General features: G+C 45.6%; 1 protein-coding gene across 1 annotated transcript in view; it reads right to left on the reverse strand.

Moving 5' to 3' along the window:
• Positions 1-12455, reverse strand: part of CUNH10orf143 (chromosome unknown C10orf143 homolog) — a 36451-nt gene extending 23996 nt beyond the window's left edge. Inside the window, exon 1 of the mRNA XM_032423368.1 lies at positions 11153-12455. Within this exon, the coding sequence (XP_032279259.1) occupies positions 11153-11254 (102 nt within the window). The 5' untranslated portion in view covers positions 11255-12455. The remainder of the gene's footprint in view (positions 1-11152) is intronic.
• Between the last annotated feature and the right edge of the window lie 10240 nt (positions 12456-22695).

Consider the following 22695-nt stretch of genomic DNA (forward strand, 5'->3'; position numbering starts at 1 on the left):
CCAACAGTTACACACAGCGGGCTGCCAGCGATATTATTTCCCTGCTTGTTTCTGAACAACATCAGACTTGCCGGAAAGGAGAGCAAAAGGGCACGGACACGTGACTCTGAGCTAGAACCCATGCTTTCTGGATGAAACCTAAAACACCGGAAGTGCATTCTAAACCATTTCTGTGTGGGGTCAAATGACATTTGTCACACTCAGGTCAGCAGACTTGTGATCATCCGTGGCGACAAGCTGACATTCTTTAAGTGGCTCAGGCGGTTGGGGAATTGGGTCCCCACCCCCGGTGGCAGGCGAGAGGGGGAGTCATGCTGGTACCTAGGTGGTCGGTAAGAGCCGGGCTCCTCCAGGGGACGTGGGGGTTACCTGCTTGGGGGCTCCCGACCAGCTGGGGGATTATTTCCTGCTACTTACGGCGGATTCCTGAGAGCGGCTGCTATGCCATCCCCCGTACACTTACGTGGCACACTGTCCAGTTACTGGGGACTGGCTTGCACCAATCGCCCTGTACACTTACGTGGCACACTGTCCAGTTACTGGGGACTGGCTTGCACCAAAGGAAAGCGAAGGCTGCAGACACATTTCACTCTAGGATTCTGCTCCATGGCTCACTTTTACTCCCTCCTGGAGAGGATACGTCAGCCTTCATAAAGGCAGGTGAAGATTCACCACCCAACTAAGAAGACACCTGCACTGAATAAACACAACTAAAATCCCAAGTACACACAAAGACCCCCTTACTTAACAATAACTGAGTACCACCCGAAGAGCAGCCTCACTAGAGAACAGCTGGAACAGAAACACAGGTGGCTAAGAAAAGACACTTGATGAGACGCACAAATTAAAGTATAAAATATGTATTGTGTTGCCTCAATGACAGAACAAAACCCCTGGCAGGTCTCCGCAAAGACGAGGCGCCCTCCACTGAGGAGGCGTGAGCCCACCTTTGTTGCCGTGGACTTTCTCCGATACTAGAAGCGATGGGGGCCCAGCTGGGTAAGTGGGGGGAGGGAGGAGTGTGACAGGCTTCCCGATTTGGCAGAATTGTGGAAACCAGACTGGGGATGTGTTCATGACGCACCTGGGACACACTGGTGAGCCAGCGGAGGGGGCACAAGCCCACAGAGCACAGGCCTGGGCCACCTCTGGAAACCTGTTCCTCCACTCTATGCCCCAGAGGAGTGTGGAGAAGAAAAAAGATGCCAACTTCCTGAACACTTCAACAGAGAAACACCCTGTATTCTCTCTAATCTGCACAAGAAAATGGCTTAATTCTTAAAAAATTAAACACCTTGAATTAAGCATCTTTTTTTTTTTTAAAGATTTTATTTATTTATTTGAGAGAGAGAGCACATGAGAGGGGGGAGGGTCAGAGGGAGAAGCAGACTCCCTGCCGAGCAGGGAGCCTGATGCGGGACTCAATCCCGGGACTCCAGGATCATGACCTGAGCTGAAGGCAGTCGCTTAACCAACTGAGCCACCCAGGCGCCCTGAATTAAGCATCTTTAATGCATACACTAGTACACGAGTTACGCATACATACTCCAGCCAGAATACCGATGTAAATCACTGGAACTCAGAATGCAGTTAATGGTGAGTCTCTCTCTACACACACACACACACATCTAATCTTTCATTCTGAAGGTATTATGGGGATTTTTATTGACTAATGGCCTTTTTTTCTAAAGATCATTTGTATTAGCAATGTGTAATGCTGGTTAATTGAGTCCCAGTTACCAGAAACAGTTTGCTGAGTGAGACTGGATAGTTCAGCAAAGACAGTTTACTTTCGTGGGAGGAGCATGTCCACCAGCCCCGAATACAGAACCATTAATGCTGGAACAGCAAGATTAATAAGGCCCTACAGACTGTCATTTAGAGAGAAAACACAGTTTCCATCAAGCACAGAGTCTTCTTCAATAACACTGTCATCTGGAAAACAATCTTGCCCTCTTGGGAGGGTCGCTTTCTTGGGAGTTGAGGACACTGAAACCTGACACAGTGTCCACTACGGAGACCTGAAGTTAGGATTCCTCCTCTCCGCTCCATGCCCTCAGGGCATACTAAAACTTTAACCACATGGATCTTACATCTTGATGCTGTGCTTCACTCAGCTGTGACCACTTTTTGGAAGATGTGTCATCCTACCGTACATGAGCTCCCCAGCCCACACCCCCCACCCCGTCTGGCTGGGACACAGGGAGGTTTAGGGAAGAGGAGCAGTCTAAGACCATAGTCAAAAGCAAGAGGGACAACTTAATTCCTGGCGGGCTAGCGACCTAGAGGAAGACAACAGAGAAAAAAAAAAAAAAAGCCACACTCATACTTCCAATTAAAGTAAAAAACATGAATGAACTTACTAGACTTACTGAGGATCAAGCACAGGCTTGCGAGACTTACGAAGTCCACTATAAACCGAAGTTACACTCTGATTAAAGTGAAGGATCTTAGGAAAGCAGGTATACAAATTTACTCACCACAGGTGGGGCTAATAAAGGTCACTCACAATGATAAAAACTACAGTTTAGGAGCGTTTCCACACTTGTTACTTCATTTGATCCTTTTAACAACCTCATGACATAGGAAGGGGTAAGAAATTTTATTTCTATTTTGTAGATGAGAAAAATGAAATCCAAAAACCTGAACTAACTTGTGTGGAGGCTGGTGATCTGAAATGACAGAGCTGGGTCTTCAGTGGGCTTTCAGTCTAACTGGGGAGACAAGACTGAAAAATACAACCAAAGAAGCACTAAAAACCAAACAATGTATGAAAAAGAATTCGAGGGGCACCTGAGTAGCTCAGTGGGTTAAGCGTCTGCCTTCAGCTTGGGTCATGATCTCAGGGTCCTGGGATCGAGCCCCACATCGGGCTCCCTGCTCTGTGGAGAGCCTGCTTCTCCCTCTGCCTCTGCCTCTCTCTCCCTGTCTCTCATGAATAAATAAATAAAATCTTAAAAAAAAAAAAAAGAAAAAGATTTCAAAATTTACAGTAAACTTAAAAAAATCTACAATAATCAAGACGGTGTGGTATTGGCATAGGATAAACATACAGATCAATGCAACAGCACTAAGAGTCCAGAAACAAACCCGTACACTTATGGTGAACTGACTTTTGACAAAGGTGCCAAGACAACTCAATGGAGAAAACAGTCTTCATTAAAAATGGTCTGGGCACGATTCAAGGTCCACACGCAATAGGAGAGACTTAGGGCCCTACCTACACACCATACACAAACATTAACACAAAAGGGATCAGAGAGCTAATAAGTGCTAAAAGCATAACATCTTTAGAGGGGAACATAGGACAAGATCTCTGTGATCTTAGGCAAAGAATTCTAAGATATGACACCAAAAGCATGATCTATAAAGAAACAAATTGATAAACTGGACTTCATCAAAATCCAAAACTTTGGAGCTTCAAAAGGCACCATTAAGAAAGTAAAAAGACAAGCCACATTCTTGGAGAAAATGTTTACACATCATCTATATGTTAAAAGACATGTATCCAGATTATATAAAAAAGTCTTTCAATTCAACAAGACAACATAATTTTTTTTAAGTGGGCAAAGGATTTTAATAGTGATTTCCCCAACAAAGATATACAAAAAGCCAGTAAGTACATGAAAAGACATTTAACATCATTTGTCATTAGAAAAATGCAAATAAAAAACACATTGGGATAGCAGTTCCCAATCACTAGAATGGCTATAATCAAAAAGAGACAGTAACAAGTGTTGGCAAGGCTGTGGAGAAATTAGAACCCTCATTCCATGTTGGTGGGAATGTAAATGGCACAGCTGCTTTGGAAAACAGTTTGGCCATTCCTCAAAATGTTAAGCATCTGGTTACCATATGACCCAGCAATTCCACAACTAAATAACTACCCAAGAGAAATGAAAACATATGCCCATGCAAACACCTGTATGTGAATGTTCACAGCAGCATTACTTATAAAATCTCAGAAGTACAAACAATCCAAATGTCTATCAACTGAATAAAAGATAAACAAAATGTGGTATAGCCATATCATGTCATATTATTTACTAACAGGAAGGAATAAGATACTGATATATGTTTCAATAGGGGTGAACCTCAAAAACATTATTAGGCCAACTGAAAGAAACCAGTCACAAAATACCAAATATTGTGATTCCGTGTATATGAATTGTCTAGAATAGACAAACTGATAGAGATAGAAGGTCAATAGGTAGTTGCTAAGGGCTAGGGGAGGGTGAAAGAGAGTGACTGCCCACGGGAACCAAGTTTCTTTTTGGTCATGAAAATGTTCTTTATTTAGATTATGGAGATATTTACTCAGCTCTGTAAATATATTAAAGCCACTGACCTGTGTACTTTAAAAGAGTGAACTTTATGGTATGTAAATTATAAACAAAGCTGTTTTTAAATATGAGCAAAAGTTTTGAATAATTCACCAAAAAAGTTATGAGTGATAAAAAAGCACATGAAAAGATGTTCAACAGCAAGTCACTAGGCAAATGCAGATTAGAATCCCAGTGAGACCCCCAACTGCATACCTACTAGGATCAGACAACAGAGGACAACAGAGAATGCGGACTCACTGGAGCCCTCTATGGGCTGCCAATGGGGATGCAGAATGTGCCACTATGGAAAACGGCATCCAGCTCCCCTGGCAACACGCGCTGGCACTCAGTCCTCGGTGTCTAAGAGAAAGGGAACCAACATCTGCATGTGACTTTTCCGAATTTTCAGCATTATTCATAACAGCCAAAAAGGATAAACAACACAATGTCTATCAAATGAAAAATGGATAAACAAAATGTGGTATATTTGTACAATGGGGTATTATTTAGCAATAAAAAGGAACAAGCTACAGATACATGTTCTACCATGGAGGAACCTGAAAAACACCACACTAAGTGAAAGAAGCCAGCTGCAAGAAAAAGCACATGTGATTCTGTTTATATGAAAAGTCCAGAAAAGGCAAATCTAGAAAAATAAAAAGATTAGCAGTTGCCTGGAGCTGGAGCGGGGCGAGGGGGGGGGGGATGGAGTTACTGCAAAATGGGCACAAATGAAGCAATGGAAGGGCTCTAAAACTGGGGGTTATGGTTGCACAATTGCAAGTTTACCAAAAAATCACTTCTTTGTACACTTGAAAGAAAAAAAGCAGCTAAGCAACATTGTTTTGATAATAAACACGAGACAAATTGAAAAGACATGAGCTGCAGTCATGACCGTGAGGGTGATGATGGGGCACACTGCTGGGGCTTTGCCAGCTGAGTTATAGTTTTCCCTAAGTAAATGATACTTTGAAAGCACCAAGGATTTTATGCATTAGTGTAATCCTCCCTTTGTTTCTTTTCAGTTGGACACACACACACCCTCAACATGTTAACCAGTCAGAAAGTATTTGCCGAACACCTACTACATGCCTTGCTCAACTCTGGGCATCTGATAATTGAAGAAGCAGAAGCCACATCATGGTCCTCCAGCCATGACTGCGGAGCCCAACAGATACCTAAAAGAGCCCCCCAAGCATGGTCAAGTACCCCCACCAACTGACCATTACCTCATTTTGACTTTTCTGTGTTGTATGTAAGGAAATCTGCCAAAAACTAGAAATGATCGAGGCTATATGCAGGTGGCAATGTGAACATGTGTATTAGAGATATAACCAAAGGTGAATTATTGGTAAGCTCCCTTCATCTAGATAGGAAGATGGCTGAATACAATTAAACTGAGTAGAACAGACAGTAAAAGTAGCTCAACAGATGAACCTTAAAACTACAAATGAGTGAGAGAATTAAATAACTTGTTTCTTGAGGCATGGGTTGCAATTATCTTGAATGGAAAGAGTGACCACAGAAAGGCAGAGTGAAGGGTTTTGCTGAGGTCAGCACCACCGCCAATACCCCTTAGGTTCTCACAGTTGGGATCTTGCTTAGCAGATGAGCTATAAAATCTACATCCTACAAGGTGAAACAAGCAAATTTAACTCTGGACTTTCTCTCTTTACAAGTTAGACCCCATAGGGTTACTTGAATGGACTTAAAGCCATCAACATGTCTAAGTGGTTTTGCTGACAAGGACTACTAGCTAAATTTACTGGATAATTTTTCAAGTATTAGCAAAGGCAGGTCTAAAAGTTATAAAACAGAGCAGAGTGGATATAAGATATCCTCAGCCCTTGATTTTAGAGGCAACTATTCATAATACCAAAAATTGGTGAAAATGGTAGATTGGAACTTCATAATTTACTCACATCTAAATTTCCACAGTTGCATCAAAAACATTCAGTAAAGTCTCAGGATACAAAATTAATATACAGAAATCTGTTGCACTTCTATACACTAATAATGAAGTAGCAGAAAGAGAAATTAAGAAAACAATCCCATTTATAATTGCACCAAAAATAATAAAATACCTAGGAATAAACTGAACCAAAGAGGTCAAAGACCTGTACCCTGAAAACTATAAAACTGATGAAAGAAATTAACGACACAAACAAATGGAAAGATATTCCATGCTCATGAATTGGAAGAACCAATATTGTTAACAATGTCCATACTACCCCAAAGCAATCTATAAATTTAATGCAATCCTTACCAAAATACTAAGAACATTTTTTACAGAACTAAAACAGATAATATTAAAATTTGTAAGAAACCAAAAAAGACCCCGAATAGCCAAAACAATCTTGAGAAAGAAGAACAAAGCTGGAGCAATCACAACCCCAGATTTCAAGATATTCTACAAAGCTCTAGTAATCAAAACAGCATGGTACTGGCACAAAAACAGACACAGAAATCAATGGAACAGACTAGAGAACCCAAAAATAAAACCACAGTTATATGGTCAATTAATCTATGACAAAGGAGGCAAGAATATGCAATGGGGAAAAGACAGCCTCTTCAACAAATGGTGTTGGGAAAACTGGACAGCTACATGCAAAACAATGAAACTAGACCACTTCCTGGCATCATACACAAAAATAAATTCAAAATGGATTAAAGATCTAAATGTGAGACCTGAAACCATAAAAATCCTAGAAGCAAACACAGGCAGCAACCTTTTTGACATTGGCTGTAGCAACTTCTTACTAGATATGTCTCCGGAGGCAAGGGTCACAAAAGCAAAAATAACCTATTGAGTCTACATCAAAATAAAAAGCTCTTGTACAGCAAAGGAAACCACCAATAAAACAAAAAGGCAACCTACTGAATGGGAGAAGATATCTGCAAATGATATATACAATAAAGGGTTAATATCCAAACTATACAAAGAACTCATACAACTCAACAACAAAAAACCCAAATAATTCAATTAAATGGGCAGGACATGAATAGACATTTTTCCAAAGAAGACATACAAATGGCCAACAGACACATGAAAAGATGCTCAACATCATTAATCACCACAGAAATGCAAATCAAAACTACAACTTGTCAGAATGGTTAAAATAAAAAATACAAGAAATAACAAGTGTTAGTGGGGATATGGAGAAAAAGGAACCCTTGTGCACCACTGGTGGGAATGCAAACTGGTGCAGCCACTGTAGAAAACAGGATGGGGGTTCCTCAAAAAATTAAAAATAGAATTAGTATATGATCCAGTAATTCCATGACTGGGTATTTACCCAAAGAAATAAAAAACACTAATGCAAAAAGATACATGCACCCCTATGTTTGCAGTAGCATCATCTACAAAAGCCAAGATATGAAAGCAGCCCAAGTGTCCATCCACATATGAATGGATAAAGAAGATGTAGTATATATACACAATGGAATATTACTTAGCCACAAAAAAAGAATGAGGTCTTGCCATTTGCAACACGGATTGACCTAGAGGATATAATGCTAAGTGAAATAAGTCAGAAGAAGACAAATACCATATGCTTTTGCATATGTGGAATTCAAGAAACAGAACAAAGAAACAAACAAAAGGAGACCAAAAAAACCCTCTTAAATAAAGAGAACAAACTGGTGGTTGCCACAGGGGAGGTGGGTGGGAGGAAAGGTGAAATAAAGGGGATTAAGAGTACACTTACTGTGATGAGCACTGAGTAATACACAGAATTGTTGAATAATTATACTGTATATCTGAAACTAATGTAACACTGTATGTACATTATACTTCATTAACTAAAAAAAGTACATATCAAAAAGGAAATACTAAGGTGAAAATGTTTTTAAAAAGAAAAAACAAGTGATAAGCAAAAAAGCCTGTCAACAGCCAATTCATTAATGCATCCTGATATGTTATTTCTACAGGATATTGACAAAGATTCAAAGGAAATTACAATAGAGGAAATGGCCACTTATCCCTAGAAATCAAAAGCTGGAAAATGGGATCTTGGATCAACCCAGAGGAAACCGGAAAAGATACCAATTCGACTGTGAGCCCAGACATTGTGGTGTTGCTCTCCCAGAGAACTTGATTTTTACAGAGGTCGTCTGGAAAGAGCGTCTTCACGGCTGGTACAGGCGGCGTATGCATGACTCTAGGTGTCCCGGGCACGCGCTTTCCTTCTGGAACATGTACTGTGGTGACTGTGCCGTGGGCAGGGGGCCTGGAAGAGCCAAGCGCTGGATGCCCCCAGGTCTCAGGGTCAATCTAACCAAGGATCTCACTCTTCTTTCTGCAGAGCCTAGAACACTGCTTGCTACACAACAGGTGCTCAGAACTTGTCTACCTACCAACACTTCCACACGTCACTACATAAGGTGCCCTTCCCACAGTCGGGACCCTTGGGGGTTACAGGAGGTAACCCCTGGCTCTGCCTGGGAACCACTTGTGAAGCTATTACAGAGATGGGTCCTGGCAGCTGCAGTTTCTAAAACTCCACCGGCGGTTCTCATGCACAGGGTGTAGAGTCACTAATCTGTAGGTAGGAAATGGGTTGCACTTTCCATATACCAAATTCTGGAAGGGGGCGTGTGTGCGTGCGTGTGTGTGTGTGTGTGTGTGTGTGTGTATGTGTGTGAGAGAGAGAGAGAGAGAGAGAGAACAGAAAACTCGGGACAAGGACTTGGATAATTTATTGAACTCAATCTAGATTATTAGATCAAAGACCAAGGCAGAACACAATATAAACAAGGACTTTATCAGATTAAGAGGCCATACACACCTTGGCAATTAGACACTGAACTCACTACTCCTGGGTAACAGCAGGGAAGTACTGCAGCCTCAAGCTGGGCACTTAGTTTCAGCACTGCAATCTGAAAGATCATTCAAGGTTTCTCTTCTAAGCCTTTCTTCCTCTCCGATCAATAATGACCTCTGGTGCCTGGTCCCTGACAGCCTGTGGCATCACACTTTTCATCATTTTATGGCCAATTTAGGACTTTGTTGCGAAACCCCACGTGGGAGGCTACAGAGCCCCATAGCTAAGAGGACAGGCTCTGGACGCAGACGGTGGGGTCTAAGCCCCATTTCCCTCCTAGCTATGTATCCTCAAGCCAGCTGATTAACCTCTCTGTGCCTCAGCTTCCTCACTTGTCATCTGGCAACAGTAACAGGTTATTGTGAAATGCAGATAACCCACCTGGTAACCACTCAATGCCTAGCAGTGTCTGTAACCTCTGTGAACCGTCCCAAAGACGGAAAATGCACGTGTCCCAAGCAGAGCTCCTCTTCTCCTGCAGTTCCACACCAATTTTCTCTCAGTAACAGCACCATGCCCACCCAGCTGCTCCAGTCCCAGCCCTGGGAGCCAGCGCAGACTCCTCCCCTTCCAGGACCCTCCACATCCACTCCATCAGCAAGACCTGTGCATTGTTCCCGCAACATACAGAGCCTTCTGTTGACATTCACTGTCTCACTGTCCTCTCTGTCCAAGCCTGCCACCTCTCATAATCCAGACACTCCTTGCCTCCCTGCCTTCACTCTGACCACCATACCCTTCATTCTCCCCAGAGTTCCCAGAATAAGCTCTTAAAATGTCAGTATGATCATGTCACTTTACTATTTACTTCCCAGCGTATGGAATGTGAGCAATGTAATGATGACCTAGCGCTGACCTCGCATAAGAGGACAACACTGGGGACTACAGGAGCCAGGAGACTGGAGGAATCTGGGTCCCTGGATGTCTCTGATCTGGTAGCACCAGCCCCACACCTGTATTTAGGGTCCCCATTCCACTGCTCTGGACTGCCCACCTTCACACGTTATGAGCAGCAGAACCAAGCTTCCAGCTTGTTGGACCAATGTGATCTGAAGCCTCCGTTACCGAAGCTTAACCTGTGCCCTGGTAACATGGACCCTGGAAGTGGGGTGCTTCTGTGACAGGGCGTTAAGTGACAGTGGCTTCGTGGTCAGGCAGTGGGGGGTGAGGAAGCTCATGCAGGGAAGGAGACTAGCCACTTTTGTCATGCTGTGCAAAACATCTGAGAAAACAGTGCCTGCATTAACTCAGGGGGCAGATTCCGGGCTCATCAAGACTGTAGGTGCAGAAGAAACAGAAGAACTCAGATGCTGGGTATGTTGGCGGCTCCTTGGTGCTCTTAGCAAGGAACCGAGAAATAAAGGTGGGGTGAGAACCAGCCAATTCGCAAGCAATGGTGGAAGTCACAGAGCGCTGCTCCACCCCGACGGGACTTCCTCCAGCTCCCTAAAAGGCTAAGCAATTCCCTGTCTCCCATCCTTCTTCCCTTCCAGTCTTACGCAGGCCCGATCACGCAGGTCCAGCTCCCGCCGGACCTTGATCGGGGGCCCCCACCACCAGTCACCTCGCCTCACCCAGTTCTCTCCGCTCAAAGCACTCCACCCAGGCGTGTCCGCTCACCCCGCAGCCCCACCCCGCCCAGTCCGGCGCCTGCACGTGGGGGCGTGACTCGGGAGCAGCAGCGCGCACACCCCGAGCCCGCGCTAGGGTCAGGGACACTGCGAACGACACTGGGTCCGCTCCTTCGGACAGTGGGGAACAAGAGCTCCAACTCCCGCATCTCCGCGCAGGCGCGGACGGAAGGGGGCGGAGGGGGGCAGCGCCGCGGCCGCGCCCCTGACCCCGCCCCCTGGCCCTGGCCTCACCCACCCCGCCAGGAGGGCGCGGGCGCGACCCCGGCCGGGCCTCCTCCCGGGAAGGGCCCCGGGGAGACGCGAGGCCCAATGGGGCATGCCCAGGGACTCCGCCATCCCGTTCCTCACGCCCAGGCCCCGGGGGGCTCACCGCGTCCCCCGGAACCTGAAACTCCTCCGCCCTCCGCCGTCGCCACCGAGCCGGCACCAGGGCGTCCATGCGGCCCCAAGCCCGGGTCCGCGGGCCTCTCATCCCCACCGAACGCCGGACGCCGGTCCCAGCCACTATGTCCACGCCTCCTTCCCCACGTGTCCCGGGGGAGCCAATGAAAGACGGGGGCGGGGAGAAGCCCGACTGGGCGTGGCCCCGCGGGGGCTGCAGGCCCGCGCAGTGAAGATCAGAGTCTTCTGGGCCAGAGGGGGCTTCTGTCCCAGGTCATCATTTCGCGGAGGGCCAGGCTGTCACCTCTCCGACCACTCCGAAGAACCTACTCCTTTAGCGTCTGGCCACGCCTCGTCTACAGGCGGTGGATCGGCTGGGAGAAGCTCCCGCCTCCTCGCTCTCGTCATTGGTCGTTGAGCGCCGTCAGCAGCGTCTTCCTAGGGCTGGTGGCTGATGGATGGCGCAGCGAGCCAGTCCGCGTGGGCTGTTGGGGCGCGGGTCTCTGGGAGCTGTAGTCCCGGGGAGGGGGCCTCACTTCCGGGCGGCCGCGGCCGTGGGGCGGCTCCGGGTCTCTGGCCGGGTGTTGCCCTGGGCGGGGGGCTTTCTCGGCAGGCTGCAGGGCTTTGCAGAGGGGAAGTGGAGGCCTCGCCGCCCGTGGCTCCGCTGCGCTCGCGTCCTCAGGGAGCCGGGCCCGGAGCAGGCATCTCTGCCCAGACCGGGCCGTACGACACTCCTATTAATAAACACCTGTCTGAGCCGAGACTTTGGCAGTGGCTGGCCAGCGGCGGCAGGTCACCGAGCTGTGGGCAGCGGGGAGTAAAGCTGGTCTGCGGAGGGCAGGGCGCCGGGACACAGTGGTGGACAGAGACAGGGTGCGTGGGCGCTGCGTCCTCTCCTGCCCAAGCGTCAGCTTCCCGGGGCTGCTGCAGCCTTCCTGCCCCCATGAGGACGGCTGGCGGGAAACTTGCTGGAAAGGAGGAAAGCCCCGAGGCCCGAACACTTTGAGCTTCTGAACCAACCCACACCTAAGTGCCTACCAGGCTCCAGACTTCTGGCTGTGTTTCCGTTATTTGAGTCACCGAGTGTCCTGCTGCAAGTGAAGACGTCCTTGGTTGCTCTGCCCGATTCTGAACCATTCTGGTGAAACGAGTGAGACCCCCTCCCTTGGACTACTTGCCGCATGATCTTTGGCGAGTTAGGTAGCTCAGCTACCTCAGTTTGCTAAGAGAGTCGATTTTGAAAGTTCTCAGCATAAAAAAAAAATTAACTGTATGAGGTAACAGATGTGTTAACTGACCCTATTATGGTAATCATTTTGCAATATAAATATATATCAAATATAATAAATAAATGTATATCAAATCATTACAGTTCTACAATGTTCTATGCCAGTTATATCTCAATAAACTGGGGGGGGGGGGCCTTGGGGCCAGATGTGTTTTTGGAATTAAGAATCCCTAGGATTTTTTTTTTTTTTTTTGAAGGGCAGTGTCTATATCGTGTGAAACACCTTCAGCGGGGCCTGGGATAACATCCTATAATCAAACACAATATTTCTGTGGCAAAATGTGTGAATGTTCACAGATATTCACCCTAAGTGGGATACACAGCGGCTTTAACTAGTCTCATATTTATGTGAGTTTGCACAAAACTTAGGAAGAACGAATTTTTAGAACTGTTTGCATTTCAGAATTGAAAATAAGGTGCTATCATGAGCCTGTATGACTACCTCTACCTTAAAAACCTTTTTTTCGGACTTGCAGTTTAGATTAAAAGATGTGCCGTGTCGTCTGATTTCAGTACCACTGGTCTTTGTACTTGGCGCTGCTCTTTCAGATGCTGAGTCCACCGTTGGGTCATGAGGGAAAGCTTAGCCTACAATCTAGTGACAGATACTCTCCTTGACCAAACTGCGCTTAGGCTCCCCTGAACTCTCTTCTCAACTAGTCCCTGACTTTTGGGCTACATGTTAGTCTCTGCATTGTCCAATTTAAGCAAGAATCCTGCTAAGTCAGTTTGCCAGAATCCCCTATCCTTGATACGAGATCAGCCTCAATATCTGATGGGGCTCCTCATTCCCCACATTCCCCCAGGTGATGTCTGATCACCCGGCCTGCCTTCAGCAAGAATCCCGTTAGGCTGATTTAGAAAGAATTGTCCCTCACCCCAGATGCTTCCTCCTAGTAATTTTTCACCCACCGACCTTCCCCTGCCCGTATCACACTCCTTGGCTATAAATTCCCAGTCTGCTTTGTATTGGGAATTGATCCTATTCTTCCTCCCCTACTGCAAAACTCCAATATAGTAGTTCCTATAACTGTCACAATACATTAACTATTAGAAAAAAGACTGTCACAGTGGTCCCCCTGAATAAAGTCTGCCTTACCTTCATGTCAAGTGTCATGAATAATTTTTTCTTTAACACTGTGTACAGAAATAGATATATCTAATAGACTGCAATTTAGTGTAATACACTATTTACCAAACACCAAGCATTTGGGTACCAATTACAAGATGTATACAAAACTCTGCTATTACTTAACTTGGTATATTTGTTTAATGTCGTAAATTTTTTAAACTAAAAATAATATAAAACATCTGTTAAATGATGTTTATAGTGCTCATTTTAATATACTAAAGCAAATACATTAACTTTTAGAAAAAAAACTGGAAAATCCTCATGACATCAGATTCTTGCATACATATGACTCCAAAAGCAGAGTCAACAACAACAAAAATAATTTGGACTATATCAAAATTAAACACTTCTGTGCATCAAAGGACACTATAAACACAGTGATAAGGCAACCCACAAAATGGATTAAATATTTGCAAATCATGTCTCTGATAAGGAGTTAATACATAAAGAACACCTAGACTACATAAAGAACACCTACAACTGGACCCCAGAGAAACAAACAACCTGATTAAAGGTAGACAAAGGACTTACATGGACATCTCTCCAAAAATGATATACAATGGCCAATAACCACTTGAAGAGATGTACAACATCAACTAATCATCAGGGAAATGCAAATCAAAACCACAGTGAGATACCACCTCACACCCATTAGGAGGCCTATCATAAAAACACAAGTGTTGGCTAGAATGTGGAGAAATTATAAGCCTGAGCACTGCTGGTGAGAATGTAAAATGGTGCAGCACTATTAAAAACAGTCTGGCAGGGCACCTGGGTGGCTCAGTCGTTAAGTGTCTGCCTTCGGCTCAGGTCATGATCCCAGGGTCCTGGGATCGAGTCCCATATCGGGCTCCCTGCTCGGCAGGAAGCCTGCTTCTCCCTCTCCCAACTCCCCCTGCTTGTGTTCCTGCTCTCACTATCTCTCTCTGTGTCAAATAAATAAATAAAATCTTTAAAAAAAATAAAAAAATAAAAACAGTCTGGCAAAGTCAGTCAGTCAGAGAAAGGCAAATACCATGTGATTTCACTGATATATGGAATTTGAGAAACAAAAGAGATGAACACAGGGGAAGGCGGAAAGAAAAAAAAACCAGAGAGGAAAACAAGCTATAAGAGACTCTTAGCGCTAAAGAACATACTGAGGGTTGATGGAGGGAGGTGAGTGGGGGATGGGCTAGAAGGGGGATGGCCATTAAGGAGGGCACTTGTTATGATGAGCACTGAGGGTTGTATGTAAGTGATGAATCACTAAATTCTACTCCTGAAACCAATATTGCACTGTATGTTAACTAACTAGAGTTTAAATAAAAACTTAAAAACATACAAAAAACTATATGGCATTTCCTCAAAAACTTAAGAATAAAATTATGATCCTGCAACTCCACCTCTGGGTACATAACACAAAATAACTGAAAGCTCGGGCTCGAACACCCATGTTCATTGCAGCACTAGACACAGTAGCCAAAAGGTGGAAAGAACCCAAGTGTCCATAGACAGATGAATGGATAAATAAAATGTGGTCCGTCCATACAATGGAATATTATTTAGCCTTAAGGAAGGACATTCTGACACCTGCTACAACATGGAATCCTGAAGGCATTATGCTCAATGAAGTGAGCCAGTCACAAAAGACAAAGTATAATCCTACTTATATGAAGTACTGGAATAATCAAACTCGCCAAGACAGACAGATGGTGGCTTCCAGGGGTTGGGGGAGGGGACTGGGGAGTCAGTGGCTCATGGGTGGAGACCTTCAGTTTAGAAAGACGTGGAGAGTTCCAGACGTGGATGGTGGTGATGGTCGCTTGATGTCACTGAACTGTACACTTAAAAATGTTTAAAATGGTGAGTTTTATGTTATGTATATTTTACCACAATAAAAAAGTAAATATATTAAATAGTAAAAGTAAAGTGTTTTTCGGTGCACCACTTACCATCACTTGCACACCGCCTTCCAGGGAAATGGCTCTCAGGAGGAAGGTGACCTGAGTTCCAGTTCCACCCTGCTCATCTCCAGCTCCCAGGCAGGCTGCTTTAACTTCTCATTCCCCGTCCCTCTCAGTGTATAAAGGTGGAATGCTAAGAGAGGTGCCTACCTCAATGGGGTGCTGTGAGTTTTCGGTGAGATACTGTCTGTAGAGTGGCGGGCATGACGCAGGATGCCCAGTACGCGGTCAGCTCGCTGCAGCGGCCTGACCACCTCTGGTCTGTCCCCATCTGAGCGCTGGACGTTTCTGGAGCTTTGGTTTGCTTACGGCTGCAGAACCTAACTAGTGATGTACACTGGGGCAACTGTTCATTTCTGAGCCTCAGTTTCCCCATCTGTACCGTAGGAATAAAATAGCTTGCTCCTGTCCCCTGCCTTCCAGGAAAGAGAGAGCTTCAAGGAGTGGCTGCAGATTGTTTGAAAAACATGCTCAGGGGGGGCCTGGGTGGTTCAGTCGGTTAGGTGTCCAACCCTGGATTTCAGCTCAGGTCATAATCTCAGGGTCATGAGATCGAGCCCCGCATCGGGCTCTGCGCTGGACATGGAGCCTGCTTAGGATTCTCTCTCTCTCCCTCTCCCTCTGTCCTCCCCACTCATGCACTCTCTCTCTAAAAGTAAATAAATAGAATATATATTTAAAAAAAGAAAAGAAAAACATGCTCAGCTTAGCCTGGCCAAGGGAGACGTGTGTGTGTGTGTGTGTGTGGTGTTGTAGGGAGGGGGTTGAGTAACAGTTTTGTTGCAAAGCTATGCCTGTTTTTCCATTGACTTAAATATCCCCCCTTTCAAGGTCCCTCCAATGACCTCTTTTAAAAATTACTACCTCTGCTTATCTTGCTGGGATGTAAAGAGGCAAAACATATTAAGCCTCTAGCACAGAGCCTGGCACATAGTAGGTGTTTAATAAATGTCCCTTCTTTTCCTTCTTGCCTGCTTATTAAAAGAAATTCCTGACACTTCCTTGGGCACTAGTATAGGGTTATGTTTTTTCTTTGAAATCTGCAGTTTTTAGATATTATTATAACAATAATGGTCATCATCTTTGCCTGGAAACACTTCCCCCTAATCTGCAATGGCTTGTTTCTTGTTGTTCAGATGTCGACTGAACTGTCTCAGAGGGGCCGCAAGGGGTTAGTTTTCTTTTTTACGACTGGGGTTCTGTACCCCCCCCCCCCCCCGCAGAGTGCTTGTTCTCCACTGGCCAGGGACAGGCCTGCAGCGGGACACAGGCCCTGGAGCCTAGAGCAGTCCGTTTGGCATCCCTGACGTCAGCGAATCCCCACAGCAACACTGCTGGGCCATCTTCGTGTTCAGATAAAGAACCAGGCTCAGACACGTTGCCCGCGGTGCCCAGGGCTGCAGAAGGCCCGGGTGGCAGCCCTGAATTCTGACACAGCTCCATCTGGATGGCCTACCCTTTTGCTGCCCTGTAGCCTTTCCTTCCTGTGGAAAGCCTCCTTATTAAGCTGCACGTCTTCCCGAAAACCAGGCGAGTTGGATCAAACAAGTAAGAAACCCCCCCGCCAAGGGCTCCAGTCTGCTATTCACCCCAAGGGCCTTGGTTTCACAGCTCAGTTTCCAGGCCCCCTGCTGTAAAGTGCAGGCCCCCAGAGGTGGCCTTTGCAAGGTGCAGCTCTGTTGTACATCTTTACTCTGCATTCCCACCCGTGTGCCAGAAGTGGCTCGTGCATGGGAGTGTGTGGTCAGGGGCTTTCTCCTCCCTGAGAACCTGGCAGGTCTCTGCCTCCCTGTGTCCCTCCTGCCCTAGCAGCCTGGGTCCGCCTGGTCCCTTCACTGACCAGGGGCCCTGTGCATGTCTGGCCTCTCTCTCCCCGCCTTTCTCTTTCTCCTCATTGTTCGAGATACAGCTGCTGTCCATCTCTCCCATGGGACCTCCCCTCCACCTGTGGGGACTGGCCTGGTCCTTCACAGAAGCCACCTTCTTTCTGTCATGCTGTCCCTATCTTCCCATCTGCATCCATCTGGACTTGGATGTTTTCTACATAGAGCTGGCATATGACAAATGTTCATCTTGGTGAATTAACATGGAATATGTGCTTCATATGGAAGCCTTGATGATGCTTTCCTCTCCGTCCATGAAAGAAGCCATCTTACAAGTGAGACCATTTTCGGGCACATCACAAAGTCAGAACTAGAAGGGCAAAGGTTCAGTACTGATGGGCGACTGAGGCTCACTTGCTTGTGCACCTGTTCGCCCATTCAGAAACATTCCATTGTCTACAAAGTGGAAGGTTCTCTGAGTAAATGTAGATCTGTCATCCGTGAACTCAGTGGCTGTCCCTCCGTTCTCTGGAAGCTCTAGGAGTGTGTTTATCTCTATGTCCCCACCACCCAGCACAGGCAGGACCCAGGGTGGGATTCAGAACAAAGCCAATGAATGAGTGAATGTGTTATTTGCTCCAGCCGTGGCCAGGAGGCCTTCAAGAGAGGTGCCATGGCTTCTTGCCTTTTCAGGGCTGCTATCAGCTGACGACATTTATTGTTGCTGGGATAAGTGGAATGACAAACTTTCCTATCTCTTGGCCCTTGTTGTCAGCCTTGGTCTTCAACTCTACAGTGAACAGGCAACTTGTAAGGGTCTCTCACTGTGGACAGGCTGTTTTATTCCTAGAGGATTCAAATCTAAGAGATGCACCTCTCTCCAGAAGATCAGCGCATGTTTGTTTTCCTGCGGGTCATGGTTTCGCTCCAGTGCCCTTTTAGCTCAGGCTCTATTTTCTTTTATGGCAACACTTGGTGTAAGATTTCTCTAAACGCAGTCTTTATAATGATCCAGGAATACTTCATTGAGGCAAAAAAAAAAAAAAATAACCCACCATATTTCAACTTTCAAAATAATATCTCTACGTGGAGAATTTTGTGATCCAAGCCAGTTCCCTAAATTATTTCCTGGCATTGTAAATGTGCTCTTCAGGGGTGACCAACAATAGATAATTATTTAATACTGCAAGACTTTATGACCAGTGCAAATTAGAGGTGCATGTGATGCTATATAATGTTTGTGCCCCAATCCATCCCATAACGTAAGTGTAAACACTTGCTACGTACAGAAGGCAAGCTTTTCATGGTCTGTCGTTTTGCATTTCCTTCACAGGTGCTGTAAAAAAATAAAAATATTAAAAACCCACAACTGTGCCTTATAAAGTCAATAATAGCTTTCTGTTTGAATGGAAGTATTAATTGTATCTCATCTTAACTTATCTCTGCTCCTAATCACTTGGCAATGTTTGCCAAGCGCCAGACACCAGCATACTCTCTGTGCTACGCTATGTCTCAACACTAGATTGAATTTTTAGCATGATGTTTTCTATTTCATCCTAAATTTCTTTTATTTGCGAGTGTACGAAGTCACACTGGTTACGTTTGATAATCCATTTTTGGCATGTATTTTCATATAAATTATAGGGTGTTTTGGCCTCTCGGCTCTCACGACCTAGCGAGGAGAACCCCCTGCATGTGGAAATATGACTGTGTGTGGGTTGGAAGTAATAAGGGTTATAAATGACTCACTAGGTATAGAAAATAAAGGAAAAGACTTATTGAGGAGAAGTAAAGAAGCTTGCTCTCTTTATGCACCATGAAAGAAGGCACTATGAGAGATATATTACTGCCCTTTCTTGTTATTTCTAAGGGGGTTTTTATTAACCCCTTTTTATCAATCAAAATAAATTGATTGCCCATGAATGCAATATTTCCTGACTATATACAATTTGAAATTACAAAACAAAAGCAAAACCATGGAAGCTCATATACTACATCTTCCGGTAAATAAGAGACAGACCCTCTCCGAAGAGATTGCTAAATAGTGTTAAAGGTTTGTACCATCCCTTAGAACATTCTCTTTAAGGACATGGTTAGGCCTTGGGATTCTTTTGGAATTCGGCTTCATCCTGCCGTGTTAGTGACCAGGTATGCTAGAACACTGTCATTTCATATTTATGTCCCATCATAAAAGGACATATTTCTGTAAGGTAAATACGGTTATGGCCAATAATAACTCAGTCCTGTGGAGGAATGATGATTCAAGGGGAGAGAAAACTGGGTGCCCAGAAACCAACTGTGCATCCTGAAGAGGGGTCCAGTCACTGCTCCTTGTGATTCAAGGACAAAAAAATGCATGGAAAACTAGAAAACTGGGCTTTCATCCAAATAGCGGAAAGCATCCCTCCTGGTCTGCCCCAGGCCTGAGAGAAAGCCCGAGAGTCGGGGACAATAGGAATAAAGCACAGCAGAATAGAAGGTGGGGCTGACAGGGCTACCCCCATGGAGGGGCCAAGGATGCCAGATAGCTCTGTCCTCTTCCATCTCAGCCCCTAGGGCGGCTGCGGCCGGACCTGTGCCAGGCTCGGTACCTGGCAGAGCTGTCCTTAGGGTCTGCAGAACCGGCCAGATGCGGCTTAGCGGTGCCGTCTCCCTCAGACATGGGGCATCAAGGGCTACTCTTTCCGGGCTCCCATACCTCTTCGTCTTATCCTAGGAAGGAGACTTTCACCTCTATCTCCTGTTATTCATTCTGTAGTTCAACACAATCGAACTGAGAAAAGGATGTATGTCTTGGTCGGAAAGTCTAAAGGGGGTGTTGGCATTGGAATTTTTAAGTGAGATATTCTGATTAAATAATAAATTAAATAGTAAATAAGTAATAAATAAACAATAAATTAAATAAGTATTAAAGAAATAATGAAGTGTACTTCATATGAATGAGTAGTAGATACTGACTTAATGTAGGCTGCTGATGGAGTTAACCCCAAGGTTTGCTTTCCCCTGATGGAAGGACACATCCATGGAGGTGTCAACTTAGCTACTTCGTCATGAGAACATGGAATACTGACTCATTTATGTTATATACATACTACAGGGCAGCAGGGCCCATGCAGCGTGTAAATATCAGTGGTGTGCTTTTTTTTCCCTTTCTTTTTTTGCTTGTTTGGTTCTGGAGGAAGGAATTTAAAGTCAGTAGTGATTTCACAAGAAAACCGTCCCAGCCATTGAAAGCCGACAGGGGCAAGCCAGTTTGGAGACCACCGAACAGGGAATCCCTTCTGGATTTGAAGCAAACCCAGATTTGGTCCCCGCACCCAGAGTTATGTCATTCTTTTGCCACCCCCCCCTCCCGAAACTGCCCCCGGACTTCCTGGAGAGCAGCTGCCGTAGGCAGTTGCGGAGGCTTCCGAGTCGGCTGAGTACAGGTGCCTTGAGCATCATACATTTCTGCCCTGACCAGCCCACCAGATCTAGCGGGAGGCCATTGTGCTGGGCCAACATTCACACAGCAACTCTGGAAAAGGTCCAAATACACATTTCAGATGACAAAAGAGAATCCTGGTGTCCCTTTGTCCTGCACCTGGGGGAAAATGTCATTGTTCTGTTTCACAGAATAGAAAGTGCAGGAGAGACTATGGACTCTGAGAAACAAACTGAGGGTTCTAGAGGGAAGGGGGGTGGGGGGATGGGTTAGCCCGGTGATGGGTATTAAAGAGGGCACGTTCTGCATGGAGCACTGGGTGTTATACGCAAACAATGAATCATGGAACACTACATCAAAAACTAATGATGTAATGTATGGTGATTAACATAACATAATAAAAAAAAAGTGCAGGAAGCGTTCAGGCCGACTTTTGAGGAATTTAGGCAAGGGTAAGATTGTGGTCATTGATTTAACTAAAGCCAAACGGATCAGCTTTCCAGGTTGGGATGGCATCTGCCGTGTGTTGAGAACCAGTGACTATGAGTTGTGCGTCATGGAGCTGTGTGTTTAAGGAACATGTGTGTGTGTTCCCAGTGTTTCCCAGACCTCTGTACCCTGAATTTCTTCCATGGGCAGGAAGGGCCAGCTCCACTCACAGTGCCCATTGGACGCTCCAGACAGCCGTGACATCTCCATGCCAGGGCAGACCGTGAGAGAATGCCAAGGTTGGCGGGACAGAGGCCCATGCGTTCAAATGAGACCACACGGGTGGGGAGCCAGTGTCTGGAAGGGTGCTTGCTGAGATGTCAGCTGTGGGAGCCACACAGCCCGAGGAGCTCGCCTGGTTAAAACTTCTTAGCTCTCTTAAGAATTACTTTTTTTTTTTTTTTTAAGATTATTTATTTGACAGAGAGAGAGACACAGCGAGAGAAGGAACACAAGCAGGGGGAGTGGGAGAGGGAGAAGCAGGTTCCCCGTGGAGCAGGGAGCCCGATGTGGGGCTCGATCCCAGGACCCCGGGATCATGACCTGAGCCGAAGGCAGACGCTTAACGACTGAGCCACCCAGGCGCCCCTTAAGAATTACTTCTGATTGAGAAGTGATCTTGTTTGCGACACCAGATCAAGTTCATCTGTGTCCTTAGTTTCTCAAAACTGAAGCAAGAATTATAAATAGGAGCAGAGAATTAACACCAAATGGACTTAGAGAATACATACACAGACACACATGGGCGCACACACAATACTGTAATGTAGAAGGTTGACCCAGGACAATAGGCAGCTGCGTATAGACATACACAGTGATTATGAACACTCATCATCATCAACAGGGTGTCCTGGACTCTGCACCTGCCGTGATCACACCTGCAAACAAACACGCGTGTGAGCGTGCAAGTGACAACGGCGTCCTCCTCTCCCCGAGCCCTGCCCTGGCATGCCTTCCCTGTAAAGCACAGACCTAGTAACTGTTACAGAATGTCAGCTGAGAAGCTGGGGGGGGAAGGTGCTCAAAGTTGGCAGGTCAGGGAAAAGCACCTGTTTGGTGGATCAGCAGAGTGTTTACAGATATGAAACCAGTTTGTGTAAATTCTGAATTGTGGCCTCGCTAGGTTGCATAAAGGAGCCACCAACAAAGGATGCTCCTTGCCCAGCCTGAGGAGGCAGCTGATGCCACCTACAGCCTGCAGACTGGCTCTGCATCCGATCCGGCCACGCTGTCTGGCCCTCCGTGGAAGACAAGAGATTAGATTGATGCTGGGGAGGGAAATGGGCAGTCAATGCTCAGGATGAATTTTTTTCCTGGTAAATTATAAATAATTAAACATGAGTTTAAAAATTATCTGACTAAAGTGTTTTTGGAGATCGCAGTAATTGGATTAAGATTTGTGAATACATTTCTTATAAATATATTTCTTC

This window comes from Phoca vitulina, unplaced genomic scaffold (assembly GCF_004348235.1).
Source record: "Phoca vitulina isolate PV1807 unplaced genomic scaffold, GSC_HSeal_1.0 scaffold28, whole genome shotgun sequence".
NCBI classification, from domain to species: domain Eukaryota; kingdom Metazoa; phylum Chordata; class Mammalia; order Carnivora; family Phocidae; genus Phoca; species Phoca vitulina.